Raw genomic sequence first — 25,115 nt, 5'->3', positions numbered from 1 at the left:
GAGCCGATTTTTACTACACTTTGTTTTCACGACTTTTGTATTTTCGCTGTATTTCAATGTATTTCTGCATTTTGTATTTCTAATTTATGAAACAGTTTCTGATATATTTCATTGTATTCCATTGTATATATGCATACTACAACTTTATATTTCTTAAACAATTAACCATATTTTCATTATATTTCAATGTATATTTTTCAGTGATAAAAGTTGAGAGAGATTCATAAGCTTTTATGGAAGAACAACCGTTATGCGTGATTTATGGGAAGGTTTAAATTGAATTCCATAATTTTTTTTTTTTAAAAAACTGTTCCATAAATAGAGCCTGATTTTACTCTTCAGTGATTTGTGTGAAATATGGTTGATTTAATTTGACTTACTATTTTAAAAGGAAAATAATATTATGTTCCAAAAATATAGCCTATTTTTTCTCTCTGAATTTTCTTTTTAAAATATGTTCCAAACATAGAGCCTAAATTTACTCTACCGTATTTCGCTGTATTTCACTATATTTCACTGTATTTTAAAAATGCGAGATACAACTGAAATACAGCCAAAAGTAATTATGAATTGCAAATTTTCAACTTATAGCTATAACTAGTTAGAAGCTATTAAAAAGTAGCTATTTGTGTAAGTTTTACTTACAAGAATGTGTCTTGACTCTAAAACCATATACTAACAGACCAAGTATTGGAGATGTTTTGTATATTATTCCAAGAAGTAAGAGATATAATTATTGGCTTCTTCTTACTAAGGAAAGAACAAATAGAAGAATCATACAGTTGTGCTACGATTCTTAACTCTATCTGCTATGTACATTATTAAGAAGAAGTTCTATGCTCATTTTAATTGTGCGATGTTAGATTAGTTTATTTTGTTCTAGAGAACCATTTTCTCTTGTGATTCTGATGTTGTCTTCGAGCAACATAAAAAGTACTTGCTTTACATGAGAAAAGAGATTCCTTCTTGCCTGGTATATACTCTGCTTATATGCAGTATGCGGCACAACATCTCGTGAACTAGTTATCAAAACGCAAATGAACTGTCAATCTGCTGACACTCAAATATTTAATGCAGAATGTTGCAGGTTTTGTTGTCTTGTCGTACATGTGCTTTTCCCAGTAGGGTAGCACGCACGAGATTCTTTTGATCTGGAGACTAAACTATTGACTTTAGTAGGCGTTTGGACATGCGATTTCATCTCATAAGATAAAATTTCAAATCATCTAAAAAGTCATGATTTGGGATTTGAAATCATGATTTCAAAAAATATAACTGTAAAATTTGACTCATAGGTTTATATTTTGTAAAAAAGACCCATAAGTTGGTAGATATATTTACCAATTATGTTTACCAACCGGGAAATGCATTCTCGGCGTGAAGAGATTGTTCTTACCATGTGGGAGAATTATATTAAAGAGTAATTACATTACTATTCATGTTAAATTTTCCTTTTTATTGAACTAAAGTTTGATCAATTGATGCTGTATTTTTTAGAAAGGCCTTCTAGTAGCGTATTAATTATATTATGAACTATGATTTACTCATTTGGTAAGATTGTATAAGAATTGGAAAAATTTTGATGGTTTTCACAACTTGTGGGGTTTTTATGTTTATAAAAAAAAACTGCAACTTAAGAAATTCAAATTGCATGTCCAAACATGATTTCATCTCATGTCCAAACGGCTCCTTAAAAATCAGATCTTTTCATGTTTCCTCTAGTTTGTGGCAATTTAAATATTTTTTTAGTCGAATTCGTAGCATTTAAATCAGTATAGTTTTAATAGAAAGACTTGTCTAATACTGAAAGTATTTTCTTTGTGGCTAACCTCATGTGACGCCCCTGACAAGGGGAAGAAGGGGAGGGGGGGATTGATGAGGGCAAGTTAAGCAGGTCTCTGACAGACTTCTAAGCTAGACATGATATCTTAGGCAAATCTCACATTGAAATTGAAGAAGAAAGTAATATAAAACGTGACTCAAGTTCAAATATTTTTTTATTCAAACTCGTAGCTTTTAAATTAGTAGTTTCAATAGAAAGACTCGTCTAATACATTGCTTTGTGGCTGACCTCATGTGACGCCCTGATGGAGGGCGGGTTGATGAGGGCGAGTCAAGTAGGACTGACAAACTATTAGGCTAAGTTTCTAAACATGATGTGCACTGACACCTTACTCAAATCACGTCAGAATAAGAAATGAAAGTAAAGAGTTTTTAAAGACATGAACCAAGTTCAGATGGCACGTGTGCTTTTAGGGCTCGACGTGATATAACCTGAATAACTAATTCATATAATTCCAGGCCTAAAACGTACAATACGTGTCATGAATTTGGGCATGACACCTCATTGATTTATCAAAGATTTCGTATGAGAGAGAGATGCACATGAATCTGTGATTCTCTTAAAGGTCTTGGTGAGAAGGGACCACATTTAACAGGTTGGATAAATCCAGGGTCCGAAGCTAATTTAACGTGGACTTTTAGCCGTAAATCTGATGTCTAAAGGATACAGCCAATTTATATTCAGAAGGCTTAATACCCAGATGGACCCTTAAACTTGGCATGTTTTGTAAGATAAGCATATAAACTTATAAGGTGACCAGATAGACACTTAAACTTACTCAAAGTGTATTTTTCAAGTTTTTCAGTTGTTTTGAAAACAAAAACTATATTTTTCAAACACTCACAATTTTCATGGCCAAACAAGCCCTAAATATATCACAAAATATTTTTTTTAAAATGCAAAAATAAGGCAAACGCATATACATGAGACTATAAATGTCCACTTAAACCAATAAATACTCGCTAATCGCAATTTTGCAGCTTTCAATTAACTCAGTTTTTTTTTTACACTTGAATAATTAAAAAACAATAACTTTAACCAATAAAAATCCTTAAAAAAAGAAATTTCAAATTAAGAAATTTCTTTTTTTTTAAGGATTTTCTTCTCGGCTTTACAGTTTTCTTAATTTGAAATTTCTTTTACACTTGAAATGCTGAACTTAGAAATTTCTTAATTTGAAATTTCTTTTTTTAAGGATTTTTATTGGTTAAAGTTATTGTTTTTTAATTATTCAAGTGTAAAAAAAAATCCGAGTTAATTGAAAGCTGCAAAATTGCGATTAGCGAGTATTTATTGGTTTAAGTGCACATTTATAGTCTCATGTATATGCATTTGCCTAATTTTTGCATTTTAAAAAAAATATTTTGTGATATATTTAGGGCTTGTTTGGCCATGAAAATTGTGAGTGTTTGAAAAATATAGTTTTTGTTTTCAAAACAACTGAAAAACTTGAAAAATACATTTTGAGTAAGTTTAAGTGTCTATCTGGTCACCTTATAAGTTTATATGCCTATCTTACAAAACATGCCAAGTTTAAGGGTCCATCTAGGTATTAAGCCTATTCAGAAGATCTCTAAAGTTCTGCCATCACATTAAAGCTGTCCTATAGTTTCGAAGTGGTCCATTAGAGACACTGCATGTGATCTATGTGCTGCCACTTGAGGCGTGGGGATCTCAATTCAAGATAATACTGGTCACTTAACTTTATTTTATAATTCAAAAGTCATTCAACTATGAGTAATTTTTTTAGAAAATCACGTAACTTTATTTTATAATTTAAAAGTCACTCAACTATGCGTAGTTCTCTCAAAAAGTCACTCAACTTTTTTTTATAACCCAAAAATCACTTAATTATTGATTTCACCTAAAAAGTCATCTAACCAATTTAAAATAATGTTTTCTTTAAATTTTACTAAAATGAAATTTTATTTAAGCTGAATTTGTAAGATATAAAAAGATACTCATTTTAGCCATTTTACTAACCCGCCCCCACTTGAATCAACCCGCTAAAATTATGTGGGTCAATAATATATTTACCAAAACCTTTTTATTTTAACTTCGACAAATCAATAAAACAATTTTGGTGTTAATGATATACTGCCATGAACCAGCCAGCCGCACATGCACATAACTCTTACTGATATAAGTATGAAAAATAAAACGAAATATCGTTTATGAGCATTATTTTTTATTTCTACAGGTTGTAACAATTTGTATTAATGATCTCGAATATGACGAAGCTATTGACTTTTATTATCTAATTTTTTAATTTATTTCAGTTAAATTTTGCGTGTTAGATGATTATCCTTTTTAATTTTTGTTAATTTTTTTAAGAGTAAAATAGAAGGGTCTTGGTACATGTATAATCAATAAAATGATTAAAATGAGTACTTTTTTCTTAAAAATTTAACTTGAAATAAAAAAAAAAAATCATGTCAGCAAAATTTAATGAAAAAATCATTTAAATTGGTTGGTGACTTTATAGGTGAAATATCAATAGTTGAGCGACTTTCTGAGAGAATTACTAATAATTAAGTGACTTTTGGGTTATAAAATAAAGTTGAGTGATTTTCTGAGAGAATTACTCATAGTTGAGTGACCATATGAGATATTATCTCTCAATTCAACTTTTCCTCCTATCTTTTGGTCAATGTTCTCGCCAATGGCCACTTTATTTGTGTTTATTTTTATTCTTTATTATTTTATCTTTAAGGAAAGAGAATGCAATAGCGGTGTAACCATTTCTCAATTTACTTATTCGATTTCACTTTATTGATTCATAAACTCGTAACCCACAATCCATTTAAATAGGTTATGGATTACGGGTTGAATTGAAATTGTGTAATTAAATTGAGAATTGGGTTAAATGGGTTATGGTTACTGATAAATGAAGTGAATTGAGTAATTAAATTGAGAATTGGAGGAATACGTTAAGTTTGAGGGCAACTTTGAAAACTTTGTTAATTGTGGGGTAAATTTGGCTACGTATAACGAAGGATGAATGTGACTAATATTTTCCAAGTAAAAGAGTAAATTTGACCTTTTTTTTTTTTCTAAAATAAAGGAACAAGTTATAGTTTATTATAAGCATCTTCACCTCTAGTCAGTTACCAGATAACCTTATTTTCTTAGTTTATGACTGACTTTACTTGGCATGAACTTTGTTCACACAGACCCTTTATTTTGTTATGATGCAAGCTTTCCAAAGAAACAATTTAAGTGTCTTACGTTCCTTATATATTTATTTAATAACAAATGTATAATTAAATTGGGACGGATTCTCCTTACATATTTATTTAGGATCCTCTTGTCATCGTCTTATTTAGTAGTATTATTTAGTATTCGCGTAATATCTCATTCTTTATTTTTAGTACTACTTGTTGCTTCATTTGCTTTGTCTATCTTGCTATTTTGCTGTCATTATTTTTCTTTCAATCCTGCTTGATTATACTTCTTTTGAGCTGAGAGTTTATCGAAATAGCCTCTCTACCCCACAAAGGCTCACTTGTGAAATTAAACTAGGGTCTTACTTTATTATGATTCTAAAATAACAAATGTAATAATTTATTTAAAGTTGGACGAATTCCCCTCACATATTAGCATGCATTTATTTATTTCAGGTACAAAATTTATCTTCGTTCGTGTTTCTCTTACTTATCTAGGCATCAACATACTTTTGAAGCTCTCTTCACCAGTAATAAACTTTAAAAGCCTGCAATACCAGTTACACATTCTCAAAATCAAAACGCAAATTCATCAAATAATATTACATTTAAAAGTTATACCAAAATATTAGTTTTTGTCAATTTCTGATAAATTGACATATAATGGTAATACTAAATAAGCAAGCCACAAATAGATTGATAAAGACATATACTATCAACTCAACTAACCCATCAAAGCTAAAACAAATTTTCTTTCCACAATGCAAGTAAGCAAACCTAAAATTGTTGAAAAATATCATTTGTAGTTAATCACTATAGATTAATAAGGATTTAATCCCAATAACATATACTACATTGGTTAAATAAAATCTTTATTTACCAAAAAAAAAGGATTTAATCTCAACAATCAACAAGCACGAGAAGTGCAAGTACATGACATTATTCTTTTTTTCTTTTTTAGCCATTGTGACTTTTTTCTGTTCAGTTACTATTTCACGTTTCATTATAATATTTCTTTTAAACACAAAAAAAAGACCATAGTATGCCCACATGTCCATCTAAAGATGTGTGGGTGTGTGCGTGCGTTTTTGTGTGTGTGTTGCGCCATTTCTATACTTAACCAACACTTTCATTGCGGTTTGACCTTAAAACCTCAATCAACCTAGAGTGTCTTTAAAGCATTTCGTTTTTTACAACACTTTTTGGGCCTAACAACTCCATCGGAGTAAAGTATAAGCACCAAATTTCAAATTGCTCATTCTTAATCACAAGGTAAGCGGGCAACGCATTTGTTTATACATCAGTTCAAATTCAATTTCTTTCCTCTTTTAGAACCTAGAAAATCGTATAAATCCGGATAAAATCAATCTATTCATCTATGAAAGTCCAAGTTTGGCATAAACCTTATTGATGTAAGTGCCAGTATATCAGTTTGTCAATCAAGACTCAATTTTTTTAATTTGTAGTTTGCCGACTAATTGCAAATGACAATTTATAGTCAAATAAACTTATCTTTTTTTCTTTTTCTCCATTTTGCTATTGGCTGTTAAAGTACAAAAGAAAAGAAATTTTCAACCGTCAATTTACCATGCTGCTCTTAATATTAGATGACTTTTTCAGATTCTTCGCTTCATAATTCTATGGGAAATCTGGACAAGATTAACATATTTTCCCTTACAAATTAGCATGCATTTATTTATTTCTATTACAGAATTTTTTCTTCGTTCTATCAATCCTGTAAAAAGTCGTGCTTCTCTTACCTCTCTAGGCATCGACATATTTTTGAAGCTCTCTTCATCAGGAATAAACTTCAAAAGCCTGCAACACCAGTTACACATTCTCAAAATCAAAATGCAAATCCGTCAAATAATACTAAATTTAAAAATTACACCAAAATAACAGTTTTTGTGAATTCCTGATGAATTGATATACAATGATAATGATATTTATACTAACAATTTGTTTATGATTTCAGGTACACAAACAGAGAAATACATACAGGGCATGAAAGTAATAAGCACGCATAATCAGAGGTATCAAGACAGCACACAATGCAGCTATAACAAGCACCAACAAATTTTCAATCTCAGAAGAGGGAATTTTAGCAAGACGATTCACATGCAATAAGTAAGGTTGAAATATCCTAATTTTGTGATTACTCAGTTATGGCTGGTGGATGTACAATGTGTGGTATTAACACCATTTGATGCTCATTCCGTTGTGCAAAGATTAACCATACACGGGATAAACTTAAAATGGTGGATAGCATTTCATACGAACACAAATCAGAAGATAGCAGTGAAACAACATGAAACAACCACAGGAACCAACATTCAAATACCAATAACAACAACAACAAATAAACTTGTGGAGGCAACAAACAAGAGACTTACAGACAAGAAGCATCACACACCCACAACAGCGACGAAAAAGCACGAAGCTGCTCAACCAACAGAAATTAGAGGAGATCCAACAACAACTATCCTCAGCGCCATCAACAAAGATCTGAAATGGCTTCAAGCCCTCAGGATCAATCACACAAGAAAATCAGCTCCTTGATTAGGAAACAAGCGGGGATACCAAGGATGCGTTTTGCAAACTTTGTGGATTTTCACTTTAATCTCTCTATTTTATCTTTTGCTTTTTCTTTATTCGTTGGACGATTTGCTTTTCAATTTAGCAATAAAATAGCCACTGGACCCGCACACCCAAAGTGACCTTGATGCTTTTTTTTAAGAAACATACAATGGTAAACAAATTTTCTTTCCACAATGCAAGTAAGCAAACCTAAGACTGTGGAAAAATATCATTTGTAGTTAATCACAACAGATTAATAAGGAGTTAATCCCAATAGTCAAATTTTTACTTGTAATTTTAGCGTTCAACAAGCACGAGAAGTGCACGTACATGAGATCATTCTTTTTTTCTTTATTTTTCATTATGACTTTTTTTCTATTCAGCTACTATTTCACATTTCATTACCATATTTATTTTTAAAACACAAAAGACTATAGTATCTATTTGGTTGAGTCTTTATATATAATTTTTTATAATCACGAAAAACCAAAAAATGATATAAGAAAATAAGTTTAAACGAAATTCACCAGAGACAAAAAAGAAAAATTATATTCAAGGTAGTTTCAGATAGTCCACATCCAAAACCTTTAAGAAGGATGATTAGGAAGGCTTGAACGACTGTATAAAAATATTTGAGAAACTTGAAAAATATTTTTTTAAGAAAATTGTTCTATTACAATTCGTGATCTGTTTAGAGGATCTAAAATTTATTCTTGAAATGGGCATACGAAATTCTTCAGCCATACTATTTAATTGATTCAGTCACTAAATTAATATTGCAATGACTGGGATAAAATAAAATTTGTTTAGTATAATTTTTTAAATGATTATATGCATTACTATAATCTCAGCACCTCCAGCACACACAAATATATACATAAGAACAATAATAAATAACAACACATTTACACATCCTAGTCTTTAAATAAATATAAGAAAAATAATCGGGTGTTGCAATCGCTATTTTAATTTTAGCATCCAACAAGCACGGAGAGTACACATGTGATAATTCTAGTAGATTTTTTAATCGTTCTATTTTTTTTTTTTTTTTCCGTTCAGCTACTATTCTACATTCCATTTCAGTATACACCTTTTTGAAACTGCCCAAAAGTTGTAGTATCTATTACCTTGAGTCATTAAATAAACTAGATGGCATTGGCCCGTGCCCAATACCTTGCATTGTATTGTATGTATTTGGACAAAAAATATTTTGCTATCATGTAGTGTATGACATTCAGCTGAAGAACATGGACTTAATAGTATCCTAACTAAGTAGAACAAATGTGTAACGACTTCCCGAAGAGTCTTGTACTTTATATTGTACTTACCGCCTTCATCAGCAGAATCTAACTTGTTGCAAATGGTCTTACAATTCTTCATCTGCATTTAACAAAAGAAAGCAGAGACTTCCAGATTAAGTAAACATAAAAGTACTCTTTAAAAGAGAAGAAAAAACTGAACATTTTAGTCATCTTCTTCCACAAACTTACATCTGATTTCTGGTTGTTGTACATGTTATCAACACCCTTTTCCAAATTTGAAGGATGCTAAACAAATCCTTGATACAAAAGGAAATTAAGAGAATGCACATGACATGATGAATATAGCAGACAACAGGCCTTACACTTCTAAGGAATAGAATTGATCCGGAAAAAGTCCCTACTACCAATTACAGGACTATACATTCCTATGGGAGCTGAAATATGAAATCAGTCTTCCTTCTGTTAGCTATATGAAAGGTTGGCATACCCCATCTATCCAGAGTCAACAAGTCTCTAATTTTTCTTGGTAAATCTTCATAATTACAAAAAGCTTTGTGTCTGAGTAATTCCATGACTCATTGCAGCAAGTCTATCAGGAGCTTGATTGCTTTCCCTAAAACAATGCTTCAGCTCAGAGCCAAAATTATCGATTCTTGATCACATATAGAACTCAATAAACCAAATGATATAAGTATAGTGAATCAAGACTCCTCTAGGAGGGAATATTGGAGCAGGAGTAATAAGCAAAGCTCAGCCAGCAGCAATATCAAAATATTCTCTTTGCGACCTTAAACTATATCACTACAAGAAAACATGGAATTAGCGACGGACAGAATTTCGTAGCTAAACAGTAAAATTCCATGCTAATATCATTTAGCTACGGATTAGCGACGGATTATAAGAAAATCTAATTAGCGAGGAGCTATTTAGCGACGGATTAGCTAGGGATTACCGACAAATGCCGTAGCTAATTCCATGTTCTCTTGTAGTGTATAGATTCCAGACATATCAGAATAGACCCTTCCAACTTTTAGCAGAGATTTAAGGGATTTCTGAAAATCGACAAAGATAAATATTTCAATACAAAATAATAATCATCTCCCAAACCAAGTAATGGTGATGCCTGATCACTTTTGAAAAATGAAAGGCAAACAATAGTGAGATATAAGATCTATGGGAACAGTTGGTTGATGGAATATATCGGCAGTGTTAAACATTACAGCAGCTGTAACACACACAGTCTGGTAGCTAGATCTCCCAGCGTACGTTTAGCTCGCAAATCCTAAATTCTCCAAATCATTTTCTTGGGAAATACTTTTATGCTTTTATCACCTTTTATTTAAGGTATCCTTATGGACTTCTATTTGATCCTATTTTAATTTTAGCATCCAACAAGCACGGAGAGTACACATGTGATCATTCCAGCGTACGTTTAGCTCATGCACATTTCAATAGCATGTTTGAAAACTTAGCATGGAGTTTGCATCACTGAACAATCTAACTTCTGCCAAAAATAAAATATAGAAATACAAAATAAACTTCAAAATAACATAATCAAACAATACAGTAAATCAAAATAAGCTGCATTAAACGAGCCACAAATTTAATAGAAAAAGATTCCATTTTGGAAGTTGAGGAAAGGTTAACATTACAAAAATCTCACAACGGAAAAAATAGAGGCGTATTTAGCAATATGTGTCCTATTCTGTTCAACTGAGGCTAAAATAACAACATCGGCATTTATAGTGATGGAAATTCTTATATCGACAGATTGTAGGAAGATATGATTTCTTTAGTAGTTTAGAGAGCCTTGTTTTGTGTTCCACGCAAATTAATACCAGAGGAAGTGTACTGTTTTTCCAATTTTTCCTCAGTTAAAAGCTCCTTTATTATTTGACGTACATTTTTAGTGGAATGTACAACAACAAAAAGTACTGCACAAAAACTACTAAAGAATTAAATTCCACCTCAAAACCCAGGAAAACTAAAGGAACAAAAGATTTAAGCAAAAAAATTAGATAAGAATGTCTCAAAAGCATCAACAATTGTTACCTTGCCAAAAATTAAAGTTTCAATATAAGAGGAGTATTTCTTTGCCCGTAAAATCTAACTTACTGCGGATGCTACAAGCATGAGTAGTTCATTCCCTACAAACCAAACTAAATACCGGATAAGAGTTACATAAATTTTTTCTTCTGCTAATATCAAGAAAAATCAGTACAAGAAACGTTTTACCATGCCAATTTTGATTAAAGAAAACCTAAATCTATGAAGAGATCTTGAGGGGATAGGATAGAGACCTCGAGATGAACTATAATTTACTGGACTATAATTTTATGCTGGCTACTAATCATGAAAGTTACGTATTAGCTCAATGTGAAATGATTGAAATGTCCTTACTTCAATTTTAAAGACAAAAAACAAAGATGTCGATCTCAAAGCCTAACTACTCTTCTATATAAGTAGAATAATTATTTTAATCTTGACAAATAAAAATTTCTAGATGAGAAGAAAAGCTGAGATGAAGCTTATTACAGATAAACGTGCTTGAAAAGCTATAGTTTTCAATAGGTAAAATCACTATGCAAGAAAGTTATGAAGCTTTCTACCCTTTATGGAATCGAGCTTGCGGGCATAATCTTTTTAATTGGAAATCGATCAGTTTTATTTGATAATCCAATCGGTTGTCAACAAATTTCTAAAAGAAACAAAATGAACAAATATTAACTAATAACACTTTTGTACATCACAACTTTTAAATTCATGTAAGGGGGCATGAAAAAGTAACGGGTGTTGTGATTGTCATTGTTGTTGTTATTATTATTATTATAACGTTCTACTGGCACGAAAAGTGCACGTGTAATCATCCCAATAAATTTTTATTATCCATAATCTATTTTCATGCACAGGAAGTGAACGTGTGATCATTCTAATAATCTTTTATCGTCAAGATTTTTCTGCTCAACTATTGCCATTTTGTGTTTCATGTATTTTTTAGGAAATGGACAAATACGATCGCATTTATGAGATTGGGTCTTTAAATAGAAATTATTGTAATAATAGCAATAAAAAATTACAGATAAGAAGGAATGTTGAGATGAAGCTCATTAAAGACAAACGTACTCGGAAGGTTCTAATAGGTGAAAATCACTCAAAGAAAGTAATGGAGCTTTCTATGGTCTTCCTATAGAATTGAGATTGTGGTCATAATCTTTTTCAATTATGGAACGGCCAGTTCTCAAAGATCGGCCATTCTATCGGATGATCACAATGTTGACTCGATCCACGAAAGATTTTTGAAGGTAGAACGACCAAAAAACATATGTCAAATTGCAACATGTCATGTTAAGGGGCTAGTAGTCTGAAAATAAAAGGAAAAATGCATAAAAAGAGAAAAGAGTTAGAAGAATATGATGAAAAAGAAAATTCTATTGAATGTAGTTCCAAATACTTGACACAAACAAATTTAAAGGCGGCCCATTTAGAAAGGCTTGAGCAATTATATTCAAAGATAGAGAAACTTGAAAAGATTCTGTTAAGAAAATTATTTCGCTATTATATGTGATTAATTATCGTAAGATATATGTCCCATGTGATTAAGTTGGGTTTAATAAATAAAAGGGCTAATTAAAGAATATTGATTAATATTTATGGATTAATTTTTAAGACAATTAAGTAACTCCCCCTTTTGATGGAAAGTGGAGAATTAAGTGGCTATTTTATGATCGGGGATGTCCATGTACGATAAAGTGGATGAAAAACATAACATGTGTCAGCATGACTAGTCAGCGTGACACGTATCACGTTTCATGACATGCACCACGCATGGTGGACACTTGTCACACATGCACGGCATGAACATTGCATGGCCGACATGTGACGCACATGCATGATGTTAGTTTGGATGGCCGACACATCTGGCACATGCATAAAGGTGATAAAACTGCATGCCCTAAATGTGTCACACATGCATGAGGTTGTTGGCATATGTGACACGTGTCACCCCTGCATCGTGCCTGCATTACGCTTGCACAATCGTCCTCCGTCTATAAATAGTTCATTAAGGCTTCATTGTTACGTATCAAGAAACGAGTATTTTAGCTATCTATATCTACTCTATCAGTAATTGGAGTAAAATAAAGTAGTCTTAAGAGTCAACTGCAATTCACGGTTATTCCCATTAAATAATGTGATAAAGACGCAGGGCAAAAGAGAGAAATCAATTTCTCTGAAAGTTTAATCACTTCCAAGAACGTAACACGTGTCAGTACGCATGACACATGTAAGCATATGTGGTAAGTCAACATGACACATGTTAGCACACATGACACGTGTTACGACTTATGGTGCATGTTGGACATGTGGTGCACATGTATGAATGAAGTTTGCATGGACACCACATGTCGCACATGCATGAAGAGACTTTACATGGACGACACTTGTCACACATGCATGAATAAGGCTTGCATGTGTGACACGTGTCACGATTATGTTGTGCTTGTGCAATCATTCTCCATCTATAAATAGCTCATTAAGATTTTATTGTTGCACATCCAGAAAAGAGTATTTTAGTTAAATATATCTACTCTATGTGTAACTGGAGTATAAAGTAGCCTTAAGAAACTGGTCCTCTCTCAATTGCAATTCACGATCACTCCCATCAAATAGTATGACAAAGGCGCAGTGCAAAGGAGAGAAATCAGTTTCTCTGAAAGTTTAATCACTTCCGCGAAAGATAATTCATGAAATTAAAACGTTATAGATTCGGGCATGTTTTCTTGATTAAGTAATGTTATATATATCTTGCGAAAATCATTATGTTCCAAGATCCTAATGTCATGTCGGGTTTACAATTAGATTGTTTATGTTTCACAATCTATAACCATGAAAATCCTAACAATTATGATAAGCGAAACATTATTCTTGAAATGAATGTAACTGGTTCTTCAACCATACTATTTAGCTGGTTAAGTCTTTAAATAATATCTCAATGATAGAGATAAAATAAAATTTATTTAGTAGAATTTTCTTGAATGATGAATGCATGACTATCATCTCAACACCCCCAATACACATAAATATACATAGCAACAAGGACAAATAACATTTTTGCACATCAGAATCTTTAAATGCATGTAGGAATGAAAATAAAAAGTAATGCAATAGCCATTATAATTTTAGTATTCAATAAGCACGAGAAGCGCACGAATGTGTGATCATTCTAATAGTGCTTAATTCATCACGACTTTTTTATAGTCAGCTAGTATTCCATATTATATTTTAATATATTTTTTAAAAGTGCACAAAAATTATAATATCTATTTGATTGAATCTATAAATAAAAACTACTCCGTATTATAATCATGAAAAAAAAGTTTCATTTTAAAAAATAAGTTGAGATGAAGTTCATTACTGCTTATATAAAAGCCGCTAGGAGAGCAGCTTGGGGTCATCCAGTGAATTGACAGAAAAGCCCTTTGAGTTTCAACACTTATTATTTTGCTTTACTGTCATTATACTTATGGGTCTCATTAACCTTTCACATTTGAGATCTCTCTGGTTCTCTGTGCATTCCATTTGCTACACGGTATTCTCTTACAAACTATTAAAACGTGGGTCCATTCAACTTTCATTGTACTCGTAATTCTTATCTGGGAACTTCCTCTGTGTGCATTTTTAATTTAATTTATCTTTGTACAAAAAAAAATTGCCTATTTCATATTTTCACGTAATATAAAACTTCAACTGAATTTACGACTTTCCCAAGTCAAGTATTTGATAGCTAATTTATTTTCACGTTTAAATGCACCGTAGGCATAAAAATAAGTGTTGAGATTGAAGAGGAAATTCGAATAGAGTTTTATTAAGATATATAATTACGAACAAATAAATGACTAAAGTTCTAAACTGTTGGTCCCATTACTGCTTTTGAAATACAAATGTTACAATCAGTAAAGTTTCAGTCTTCATTGATTGATTGTTTTTCAATTAAAAGATTAAAGAACATTTAAATTTTTGATAATTGAGCAATCACACGTCGACGGAGTAAAAAGCACTGCTCCCTTCATGTTACTATTATTTGTAAAAAGATATTTTAAAAGTTAAAATTCTGAACTTTAATATGACACGAACCTTAAAATTTGTATTTATACCGTTTTAATATTAAATTATATGATAAACTCTTAATCTTAAACTATAAGTAAAAGAAACAAGCATTCCATTTTTAAATATAAGTTCCTAACTGTAAAATGCATGAAGTTAGATAAATGAAAGAAAATTAAACACATTAGCGCAAATATCACATTAAACAATTAAATCATCCACGGTGATAGTGCATGTAACTTGCATGTGTGCATGCATACATCAAATTACATATAATAAAATTTGGAAAAAAGAATTAGAAATAGTAGTAATTTAAAAATTAGATTATTTTGGTGCAAGCTTTCATTCGTCTAAAATTACATATAGAGTAATCAAAATGATCACTTAATGAAAAGAAGGAAAAACAATTTGAGCTTTCTTTAACGAAAATCCTGTTCTGTTAGGAGAAGGTTGACAAAGGAGTATTACAATTAGGCGTGACCAAGAAAATTTTAGAATATTAAAACAAAATAATTTAAAATTCAACTTCAAATAAGAAAAATTCATACGCTTTTAAGTACCATTAGAAAACTAACCCGCACTATGTTGGGCACCTGCACAGCACGGGTTCACCTTACCTAGTTAAAGATAGAAAGGGAACTTACATGGAAGGTAGTTTTAAGATATTCCCCATCCAAAAACTTCAAGGAGGATGATTAGGAAGGCTTGAACAATTGTATAAAAAACTTTGAGATACTTGAAAAAGGTTTACTTAAAAATTTTGTTCTGTTATAATTTGTGATCAATTCAGAGGATCCAAAAAATTTTCTTGAAACGGATGTACAAGGTGCTTCGCTCATACTATTTATTGATTGAGTCATTAAATTAATATTACAATGACCAAGATAAAATAAAATTTATTTGTACGATTTTCTTGAATGATTATCGTCTCAACACCTCCTACACGCATAAATACACGTAACAATAAGAATAAATAAGGGATAAGGCATATATATAAACACATCTGAACTCGTTTTGAGCAGACTACAAAATTGTGATGTGCAAAATTTCTTTTTAACGAATAAGTAACCACGTCTATAAACTCGTTTGAGCATCAATATGAAAGATTTATTTTTAACTAACGGGTAATCACATCTATGAAACTGATACAAGGCCGTCTTAATAAAAAAGAATCAACTTATAGTCCATGGAAAACAATAAAATGTGCTTCGGACAGAAAAAGGCCTTTATATAAAACCTAGAAACCCCAAATGATGTTGGAATTTAAACAAGTAAAATTTACTTGGTGTAACTACCCCTAAGACTTATTTATGGATAATATCTAATCTTTTTAATATTTATGATCCATAAATATATTTTTCAAATTTTACACTTCATAGCTACCCCGCTTTGTTACTAAATAACCGTGCAGCACCATATCCCTGTTTAGACGCATAGTTCTCAAATATACTCTATCTCTCTCCCTAAATACACGCAATTAACTCCCAATTCCCCCCATTTCTTTCATAATTCAAATCAGTCTCTTTCACTTCTTCAATTATCAATTCCGTTTTTCACTCTCACATAGCTCCACATTATTTTTACAGTTTCTAAGTAAAACATTTACCAAAAATAGGTAAGTTTTTTTTTTCGGTTTTGATTGCGTATACTGTATTTCAGTATATTTTTTGGCAAGATGCATGTTGTTTGCTGTTTTTTTTTTTTTTTTTTTTTGTAAAATTCTCTGTTGCTTTAATTTCATCATTCTCAGATATACAAATCATCCATTCTTAGTGTTGTTTTTCCTCAAGATCCACAGATTCGATTTCAATGGCTGAAATTGGCTCTCCGGGCACGAGAACTCGAGGTAAAGAAAATATAATAGATGGTCCTAGTTTCTCTTTGGGATTTACTCAACAAGAAAACCCCATTGCAGGAGGGTCATCTTATGCTGAGACGCGTAGCAAAAAAATCAATGATCCAAGAAGGACGAAACAACATCATGATTCTCATGATGATAAAGAAACAAAGAGGAAACAGTCAGCACCAAATAAAAAAGTTTCTCAAGTGACGCTACAGAAGAAGAGAAAGGTTACCAAGACTGTTCCTGGAGGCAAGGGCAAAAAAGTAGTTCGGAAAAAACCTTCAATTGATGTAGAAGACCATGGAGAGGTATTTTTCCCCTTTTCATGAATGAATTTCAATTCACCAGATCTATATTTCTCAAATATTTATGTGTATTTTTTTTCGTATTTCCTTCAGTTTTGAATTATTTATGTATTTTTCAATTTGGTATATACATTTTATCATTTGGTAGTTATGTTTTTGTGTTTTGTTATATTTTTGTTTTTAATCTGGGTTGGACATTCTATCAGTATAATCGTTTATTATATTTCAGTGTATTTCGGTGAATGTCAAAAATACAGCATGTTTGTTATAGATTTTAAGACTTTAGCAGTTGTGTTTCTTTGTAGTTGTGATTTCTTGTTTTTAAATTTTTGTATCTTAGCTTCGTAGGGAAAATTGACTGTGTTTTACATATGTCATTCGGTCCAGGATTCTAGATTTTTGGTCACGAAGCAGCCTGCTGTGGCCCCATCTATGCAAAGATACACGAACGTCAATGTAATCAGTGACATTAAGGGTAAACTAAAGGGGGCTGGTCAGATGGACAAGTTTGCAGACTCTATTTTTGGGAAATATCTTAAAATGCAGCATATGGATGTACAAGCACAGTTGTTCAGGTGCTTCATGGTTAAAGAGCTTAAGGGAAGTACATACGAGTGCTTTACATTTGAAATAAATGGAAAACTATTGTGTTTTAGCATTAGAGAATTTGCACTAATCATTGGATTGAATTGTGCCTCCGACGCAAATGAGTTTGTATACGAAAAGATGGAAAAAAAATAGGCTTATGGATGATTATTTGGGTGGAACATCTGATCACATCAAAAGAGGGCAGCTGATTGAGTGTTTCAACAATACAGATTGGGAGGACAAAGGCGAGGACGCAGTCAAGATGGCCATATTGTATTTTATAAATACATCCGTATTCTACGGTGAGCCTGTTCGATCAAACATACCTAGGATACATTTTGACGTTGTAGAGGATGGGAGATATGTTGATTATCCTTGGGGCAAAGAGTCCTTCAAAGAGTTGGTTACAAGCATTAGTCAGAAATATGCCGACTTCAAGCAATATTATAGGATTCACGGAATGCCAATTGCCATACAAGTTTGGCTGTATGAATCTTTTTCAAAAGTCCCATCCAATATTGCAATTAAGTCGGGAAATTTAATTCCAAGAATCTTGAATTGGCGGGCTGTTGAAGAAAGACCGAAATTTGATGCTTTGATGGAAGGCATGTTTAGAGATGACATACACCCGGTAATTTTTACACATGCATTCCTTTTTTTTTTTTCTAACTGTATTTGAATCAAAGTTTATTCATTTGCATCCCATTGTATATCACTTGTATTTTTCCATATATATATTTATTGTATTTCAGTATATTTCTCACTCTATTTTACTGTAATGTAGATCATCACTTTTTCGGGGGGTAATCATATGTATTTCACTATATTTTTCATCGACTCAGTCCTCTATATCACTGTTTTTCTCATTATAGCCCCCAAATATCATAAATGTTTCCATATATTTTTGTTGACACAATTATATGTATTCATATAAATATATTTCATTCAATTTCTTTTTATGTACTTAATGTATATCTCACTGTTTCTAAAAAAATTTCACAGATTTGTACTTTTTATGATGTTGTTCCAACCACTGCTGAGTTGGAACGACTTAATTTGCCTCCTGTTATTTCACAAGCTATCCCTAACCCAACAGACGGAGTTGAAGTTGGCGAAGGCAACGAGATGGTTGATGATGTCTATGATGACTTCAGTACCACACCACCACACAATGTAAGGGGTAAGCAGCAACAACGGTCTGCCGTATCTGATTCACCGCCTCATAAGAAACGCAGACAGGTTTCAGTTACAGATTCTACTGTTAGGAAACAACCAGCCCGGAACGAACCACTCACAACATCGAAGGACGCTTCAACATCAAGGCATCGTGATATCCAAACAGCCACCAAAATTGATGAGGTGAAACTGCTCAGACAAGAGTTTCAAGCTTTTAAGAAAGATGTAAGTGTTTTGTTCTCCTTTTTTTTTGTTTTTTTTTTTGTAATATATTTGCTTTGTTAAGGGTTTTGAAATTTTTGACGTATTGTTCTGTGAAAAACACATAGGTATCTGCTCAGTTTATTGATCTTAACAAGTCCATGAATGATATTCGCAAGTGCATCGATGTCAACTTCAAAAAGGTTGTTGAGGCAATAAAGGGAAATCAAACCTCAGAAAAGGTAAATCCAAAATAAAATTGATTTTATTCACAAAATACAGATTTTGAATGAAAACTGTTCCCATACTTTTACGAATAACATATATATATATATTTTTCAAGGCTGCTGATAGTGAAGCTCCGGTAAATCAATACGAGGTTGGCATACAATACTCGCATGAATTCAATCAAGAACAACATTATGCCAAAGAGACATCAACTGTCAAAGACGGTATTGATGAAAATAAGGTAAAAACTACCCTTTTAACAATATGTAATTTTTGTAATTTGTTTTGTTATACATATAGAAACTCACAATAATATATATTATTGGAAAAAAAAAAGATGAAGGTTGCAAGCACAATGTTAACTGGCGATGTTTCTGGTGTTGGAATGCGCCGAAGTACACAAAGTGGGGATACTTTAAAGGCTTCAACTGAAGATATTCAAGTTAGCGGTGAAATATTCCCGAAGCCAACACAACCACAGGTACCTAAGAACAAATTTTTTATTTTTTTTTCAGAATCCCAATGTTGGTTTTGTAAAAGGATGTGGTACACACATGTTTACTTGTATTCACATAACAAGTTTAGTATATCTCACTGTATTTCTAACACTAATTTGTATAATTTCACTGTGTTTCTAATCTTATTTAGTATATTTGACGATATATTTCACTATATCTCTAATTCTTCTTACTATATTTCAGTGTATATTTCACTTGTCACAACATTTTTTTGTATTCTACTGAATTTCACTGTAACTTTTTTTTAGTATATTTCACTACACCTCTAACACTTTCTAGGGTATTTCACTATATTTCTAACTCGAGTTTTTATACTTCAAATTATATTTCACTGTTTTCTAACTCATTCTTGTATTCCAGTGTATTTACTGTACACTGAACACTACACTGATTTTTTTATTATATATCCCGGTGATGTTTTTAATTCATTGTGAATTTGTATTTTGTTGTTTCACTGAATGTTTTTAACTGGTACAGGGTGAGGCAATCATGGTGCATACACATGTGTCGGTTCTGCTGTGAATGTAGGCCAACAAATTCTGGTCACAAGTGATGAAAAAAAGAGTGGAGAGGTGTTATCAACACCACATTTGCAACCTGAGGTACTCAAACATATATTTCTAGTGTCAATCATGTGATATATTTTGAAGCAATCTGTAGCTGATTTTTGCGTTTGCATTTTGATATTGGTAGCAGGCTGTACAATTTCAACAAGGTGGGGTAAATGATAATGCAGAATTTAGTGCATCAGAGCAAATGGTAGCAGAGTTGCTAATCCAGTGTCCTCTTGCCACTGTGATTCCACTTGGTCCCCCTGCAATACAAGTCAATGATCAAGCTGATCCCTATATGTTTAAGACCCCTCAGAGCAGCAAAGTTGAGAACGTTGTACCAAATTCTCAATGGTTAATTCCTGATGATCAATTACCCAGCCAACTTGGAGTACAACCAACAACAGGGCAAGGTTCAACAGCTGAAGTAGCACAACCTTCAATCGAAAATACTGAACGCCGAATGATTGTCCACCCAAGCATTGTGCAAGATAGGAAACCCAGCAAATACACTGTGTCCCCTTTCATGCCAAATTACAGCTCAGCGGGATCTTCTGCAAGGTCTTCTGTCCCTATCAAATTTGAAAAGAAGCACCCCTTTGTAGAACATCCAATCAATGCCCCTGTGGACACGACGTATTTTCAAGAATATGAAAATTAGCTCAAGAAGGATCTATTATTAAGGCGTGATAAAAAGTAAGTTTTTTTAAGATTACGTTTCTTTAAAAAAATATGAAAATGTTTTTTATGTAAGATTTCTAATCATATGTTTCTTTTTTATCTGTTGATATATAGAAGAGACAAGGAAAACCACTATAGAAAAAACAAGGAATTAGTGGATCCTGAAGATGCCGATATGTCACTCAAGTTAGGCGTCACACTTGTTAAAGACAAAAACTGGTTCTACTTGTTATCAATGGAAGGGAAACTTTGGAATAATGAGGTTCGTTTTTTTTTTTTACAGAATTTCCTTTTTCCATTTGCATGTTTCAATGTTTATTTTACAATCTATTTCATTAAATCTTCCTAATTTTCACTGTTTTTTCTTCATGTATTTCACTGTCTCTATCATATATTTTTCAATGTACTCTACAGATCGACTTCACTGATTCTCACCCTTTCATTTTACTGTGTTTTCAAAGTGTGTATTTCAATGAATCTTATCCTATATTTCACTATATTTACCATATGTACCTTTCGTACTGTTATTTTTTTTTTTAATAACATTCTGTTATATGCTTCAGTAGTTTTGCTGTATCTTTTTCAATATATTTCAATGTATTTTAATGAAGTATCAACTGATATTACTGACTGCCCCTATATTTATTTGCAGCATCTTGATGTTATTTTTTATTACCTCCGTAAGAAAGGCAAATATGAAGATAACAGCATATATAAATTTACCACCGTCAGCTGTATACTACATACATAATCACCGAGATTTACCATGCTTGGAACAATCCGGAATCATCCACAAGTTTTGCTAGTAAGGAATCTGATGTATGTGAGTACATAAACGGGTACAGGTTGATGGGTAATGTACCATGGCATACAGTTAACAACGTATTAATCCCTGTCAATCTGAAAGAGGAAAATCACTGGATTTTAGTGGTAATATCATTCATTGACAGGTGTGTATTTTTTATTAAACATACGCTATAGAAATAATGAAATACACTTCTATAATGTATCTTTTTGTTGTTTTCTTATATTTGTTTATGAGTTTTGCGCAGATGTCTGTATGTGTACGACTCATATTGAACTGCAGGGCATGATGTCGTCATTAGGAGAGAAGTGAACATGTTGGTTGCCCTTGTGCCACATCATCTACAAATGTCCGGTTTTTATGAAAAGAAGAAGGATATAGATTTTTCAGAATCACCCCGCTTACAAAAACAGAGCACTAAATGACGATTTTGATGTCGTTAATGTGGACGATCTACCACAACAACCCCCTGGAAGCATGTATGTTTTTTTTTTTTTTTTATCTTTGAAATACAGATTCAATAACATTGTTCTTCTTCTAATCTTTTACTAAAGCACGAATAAATTTTTGTTCATTTGGTTTCAGGGATTGTGGTGCATATGTGGCAGCTTTTGCTAAATTCTTGAGCTCGGGTGAAGGCATTCCAGTCAATATTGATTCAAAGTTTCACCGTCAGAGATATGGTGCACTTCTTTGCGACTATGCTTGGGGAAAGGCAAACCAGAATGCAGAAAGTGATAACGAGCAACCAGCAAGACCAGTCAGGCCTATAGTTGATTACGATGCAGTGAATATAGTAGATGACGTAGAGTAGATGTTGGGGTAGATTAGATGTTGTTTAGTTCAAGACATTTTTTCGTGTGTTTTTGATGTTGAACATCAGTGTGTGGATCGGTTAATATTACTTTTAGACAATATCTTTTTCTTTCAGAATACAACGAGTATGGTGTTGTCTTTTGTTTAGTGTTCTCGGATGTTATTAAATACACTCGTATTCTGTCTGCAGTTATTTCGTGTTTGTTTGTTATAAGTACGCAATACATTTCCTTATTCATTGTATATCTGGTAAGCTTCTTTTTTTGGAAAACCAGAAATGCAGCAACCAAGTCATATATATTGCAATACAAGTCAACTGATTCATAAGTTCATGTGTGTTCTTTAAAATGTATTCCCCAACAATAACACTATATTGAAATACATGAAAATAAATTGAAATACAGAGAAATACAAAGAAATATAAAAAAGTTACAAAAGTCCAGAATGCTTTCCCGTTGTATTATAATTCGGCCAATTTGTTCTGTATGAATCAAATGTATTCCCACAACAATCATTGCACATATAAAGTCATTTTTTGAGGCACAAGTATTGACCAATGTATTTCAATTTTATTTCATTTTAATTTTATATTGAACATATCAGTTCAATTCTATAACATAACACCAGTGAAATACATCACAGAAAAGAAAAAATGAATTCAAGATGGAATACATTTGATTCTTTTTTCTTAAACATCATCGGACAACTGTCCTAGAAATAAAACACAAATGAAGGCTAGACATTTATTTCTTCTTCTTAAGTGGTTCATTACCACACGAACGCCTGTTATGGCCAAAACGTCTACATGTACTACAAGCATTCCTACGTTTACCAATCATCAGCTCCATTAATGGCTTATCCCTCTTCTTTTTTGGCCTACCAGGAGGTCGCTCGTATCTCGGTGGAAGAACAAACTCCTCCAATATGTGTGTTGGAACATTCGACTCACTCTCGTCGGGAAGTGGATCAATCGGCACATCATACGTATTTACCACTGTATTTGGCTTGAATAATTCTGAGCAATATGCATCAGCCGTTAGATTTTTACTCTTTAAGACAGCCCAGGCATGTGAACATGGTATTTCGTCCATTTGGAACATCCGGCAACTACAAGTTTTCCTCTTCAAATCAATTATGAAACGCTGTGGTCCATCATTAACCGTATAAACATATTCAGTTAATGCTTCAACCTAAGAAACATGCACATTCAACAACAAAAATACATTGCATGTCAGGTTCCATAAACTTAAAAGAAAACTTAAGGCAGTTAGCTAAATACAACGAAATACAAAAAAACACAGAGAAGTATACCATGAGATATAAACAAACTAGTTTTATCATCAAGAAAAAACTTACCCTCATGCATAACGATTTATACTTGTTCATTGAGAGCATTTTTTTTGTATCATCTCGGAAGTGTTGAGAATGTGTATGTACCATTTTTCCTATTTGTGCAATTCCATCTCCCAAACATCCTCCTAACTTCTTCAAGGAAATCAAAAACAGGCAACTCTCTTGCTGCTACTAGTTTTCCATTAATACATTCTGCTATATTCGAAGTCATCGTCCAACCTCTGTTAACAGGTGAATATAGCCGAGACCATTTCTCCCTTCCAACATCATCCAAATATTCCTTTACCCGTATATCAACATTCTCAATCTTTTCCATCAGTTTATCGAACTCATCCTGTGTGTATGCCTTGGCAAGTGAATAAAACACAGGACTCAATACTTCATCATTCGACTTGTATTTCTTAGTCACATTTTTTCACAAATGCCATATGCAGGCCAAATGAGGAACAGTAGGATACACCCGATACACCGCTTTGATTATGCTTTCGTGTCTGTCGGACACGACACACATGTTATCCTTAATACCATAAGCTAGCTTGAACTGCTCAAAGAACCAAGTCTAGGACTTATCATTTTCCGAATCTATCAAACCATATGCCAGTGGTAGAATATTACCTGTATATACATTTGCATTTTAAAAAGTTAATCATAAACTGTGTATTTTTATCAGTCTATATTTTAAGTCTAGATAAGAGTAATGTAATCTATATTTCACAGTATATTTCAGTTTATACAATGTATTTTCAGTTTATATTATTGAAATTAAACACACAGGAATAGACATACCTGCACCATCCAAAGTACTTGCGGATACAAATGTACCATTATACGTGCTTTTAAGGTGTGCACCATCCACTACCACTATTGGTCTACAACACTCGAATCCCTTTATGAATGCTTTGAGTGCAACAAAGAAATACAGGAACTCATTTTCACATGATTTATGCATTTTAACATGTGATCCAGGATATGTTTTATCTAGGATATAGACATATGCCGGCAATTTATTGTATGAAGCAGCAGGATCCCCTTCAAATCATTCATAGCTTTTTCTCTAGCTCTCCAGGCCAGCATGTAAGAAACATCTAGGCCGAATTCATTT

General features: G+C 32.4%; 2 protein-coding genes and 1 long non-coding RNA gene across 5 annotated transcripts; 2 read left to right on the top strand and 1 right to left on the bottom strand.

The window, feature by feature from the left end:
* The first annotated feature begins 10,343 nt into the window (after positions 1 to 10,343).
* LOC132606658 (uncharacterized) lies at positions 10,344 to 18,313 on the top strand. 2 transcript variants are annotated; one of them, XM_060320249.1, is made up of 3 exons: positions 10,344 to 16,794; positions 16,864 to 17,099; positions 17,484 to 18,313. In XM_060320249.1, the coding sequence occupies exons 1-3, from the start codon at positions 16,758 to 16,760 to the stop codon at positions 17,835 to 17,837; spliced, it is 627 nt and encodes a 208-aa protein (XP_060176232.1). In that variant the 5' UTR covers positions 10,344 to 16,757; the 3' UTR covers positions 17,838 to 18,313. The 2 variants fall into 2 exon arrangements, with proteins under 2 accessions (XP_060176232.1, XP_060176231.1); XM_060320248.1 differs by having other exon boundaries at positions 10,344 to 17,099.
* A 174-nt stretch (positions 18,314 to 18,487) lies between these two features.
* Positions 18,488 to 22,843, top strand: LOC132605267 (uncharacterized). 2 transcript variants are annotated; one of them, XR_009569123.1, is made up of 9 exons: positions 18,488 to 19,085; positions 19,190 to 19,530; positions 19,627 to 19,770; positions 20,285 to 20,409; positions 20,504 to 21,054; positions 21,154 to 21,301; positions 21,692 to 21,989; positions 22,092 to 22,323; positions 22,430 to 22,843. It is a non-coding gene; the product is annotated as an uncharacterized LOC132605267 (long non-coding RNA). The 2 variants fall into 2 exon arrangements; XR_009569124.1 differs by having other exon boundaries at positions 20,501 to 21,054.
* A 560-nt stretch (positions 22,844 to 23,403) lies between these two features.
* On the bottom strand, positions 23,404 to 24,329 carry LOC132608116 (uncharacterized). Its single transcript, XM_060322189.1, has 2 exons — positions 24,144 to 24,329; positions 23,404 to 23,850 (listed from the first exon to the last, which is right to left on the bottom strand). The coding sequence occupies exons 1-2, from the start codon at positions 24,327 to 24,329 to the stop codon at positions 23,404 to 23,406; spliced, it is 633 nt and encodes a 210-aa protein (XP_060178172.1).
* Between the last annotated feature and the right edge of the window lie 786 nt (positions 24,330 to 25,115).

This window comes from Lycium barbarum, chromosome 8, assembly GCF_019175385.1.
Source record: "Lycium barbarum isolate Lr01 chromosome 8, ASM1917538v2, whole genome shotgun sequence".
Taxonomy (NCBI): domain Eukaryota; kingdom Viridiplantae; phylum Streptophyta; class Magnoliopsida; order Solanales; family Solanaceae; genus Lycium; species Lycium barbarum.
Note: the sequence above shows the minus strand (reverse complement) of the source record. Positions and strands in the feature narration are given on the sequence as shown.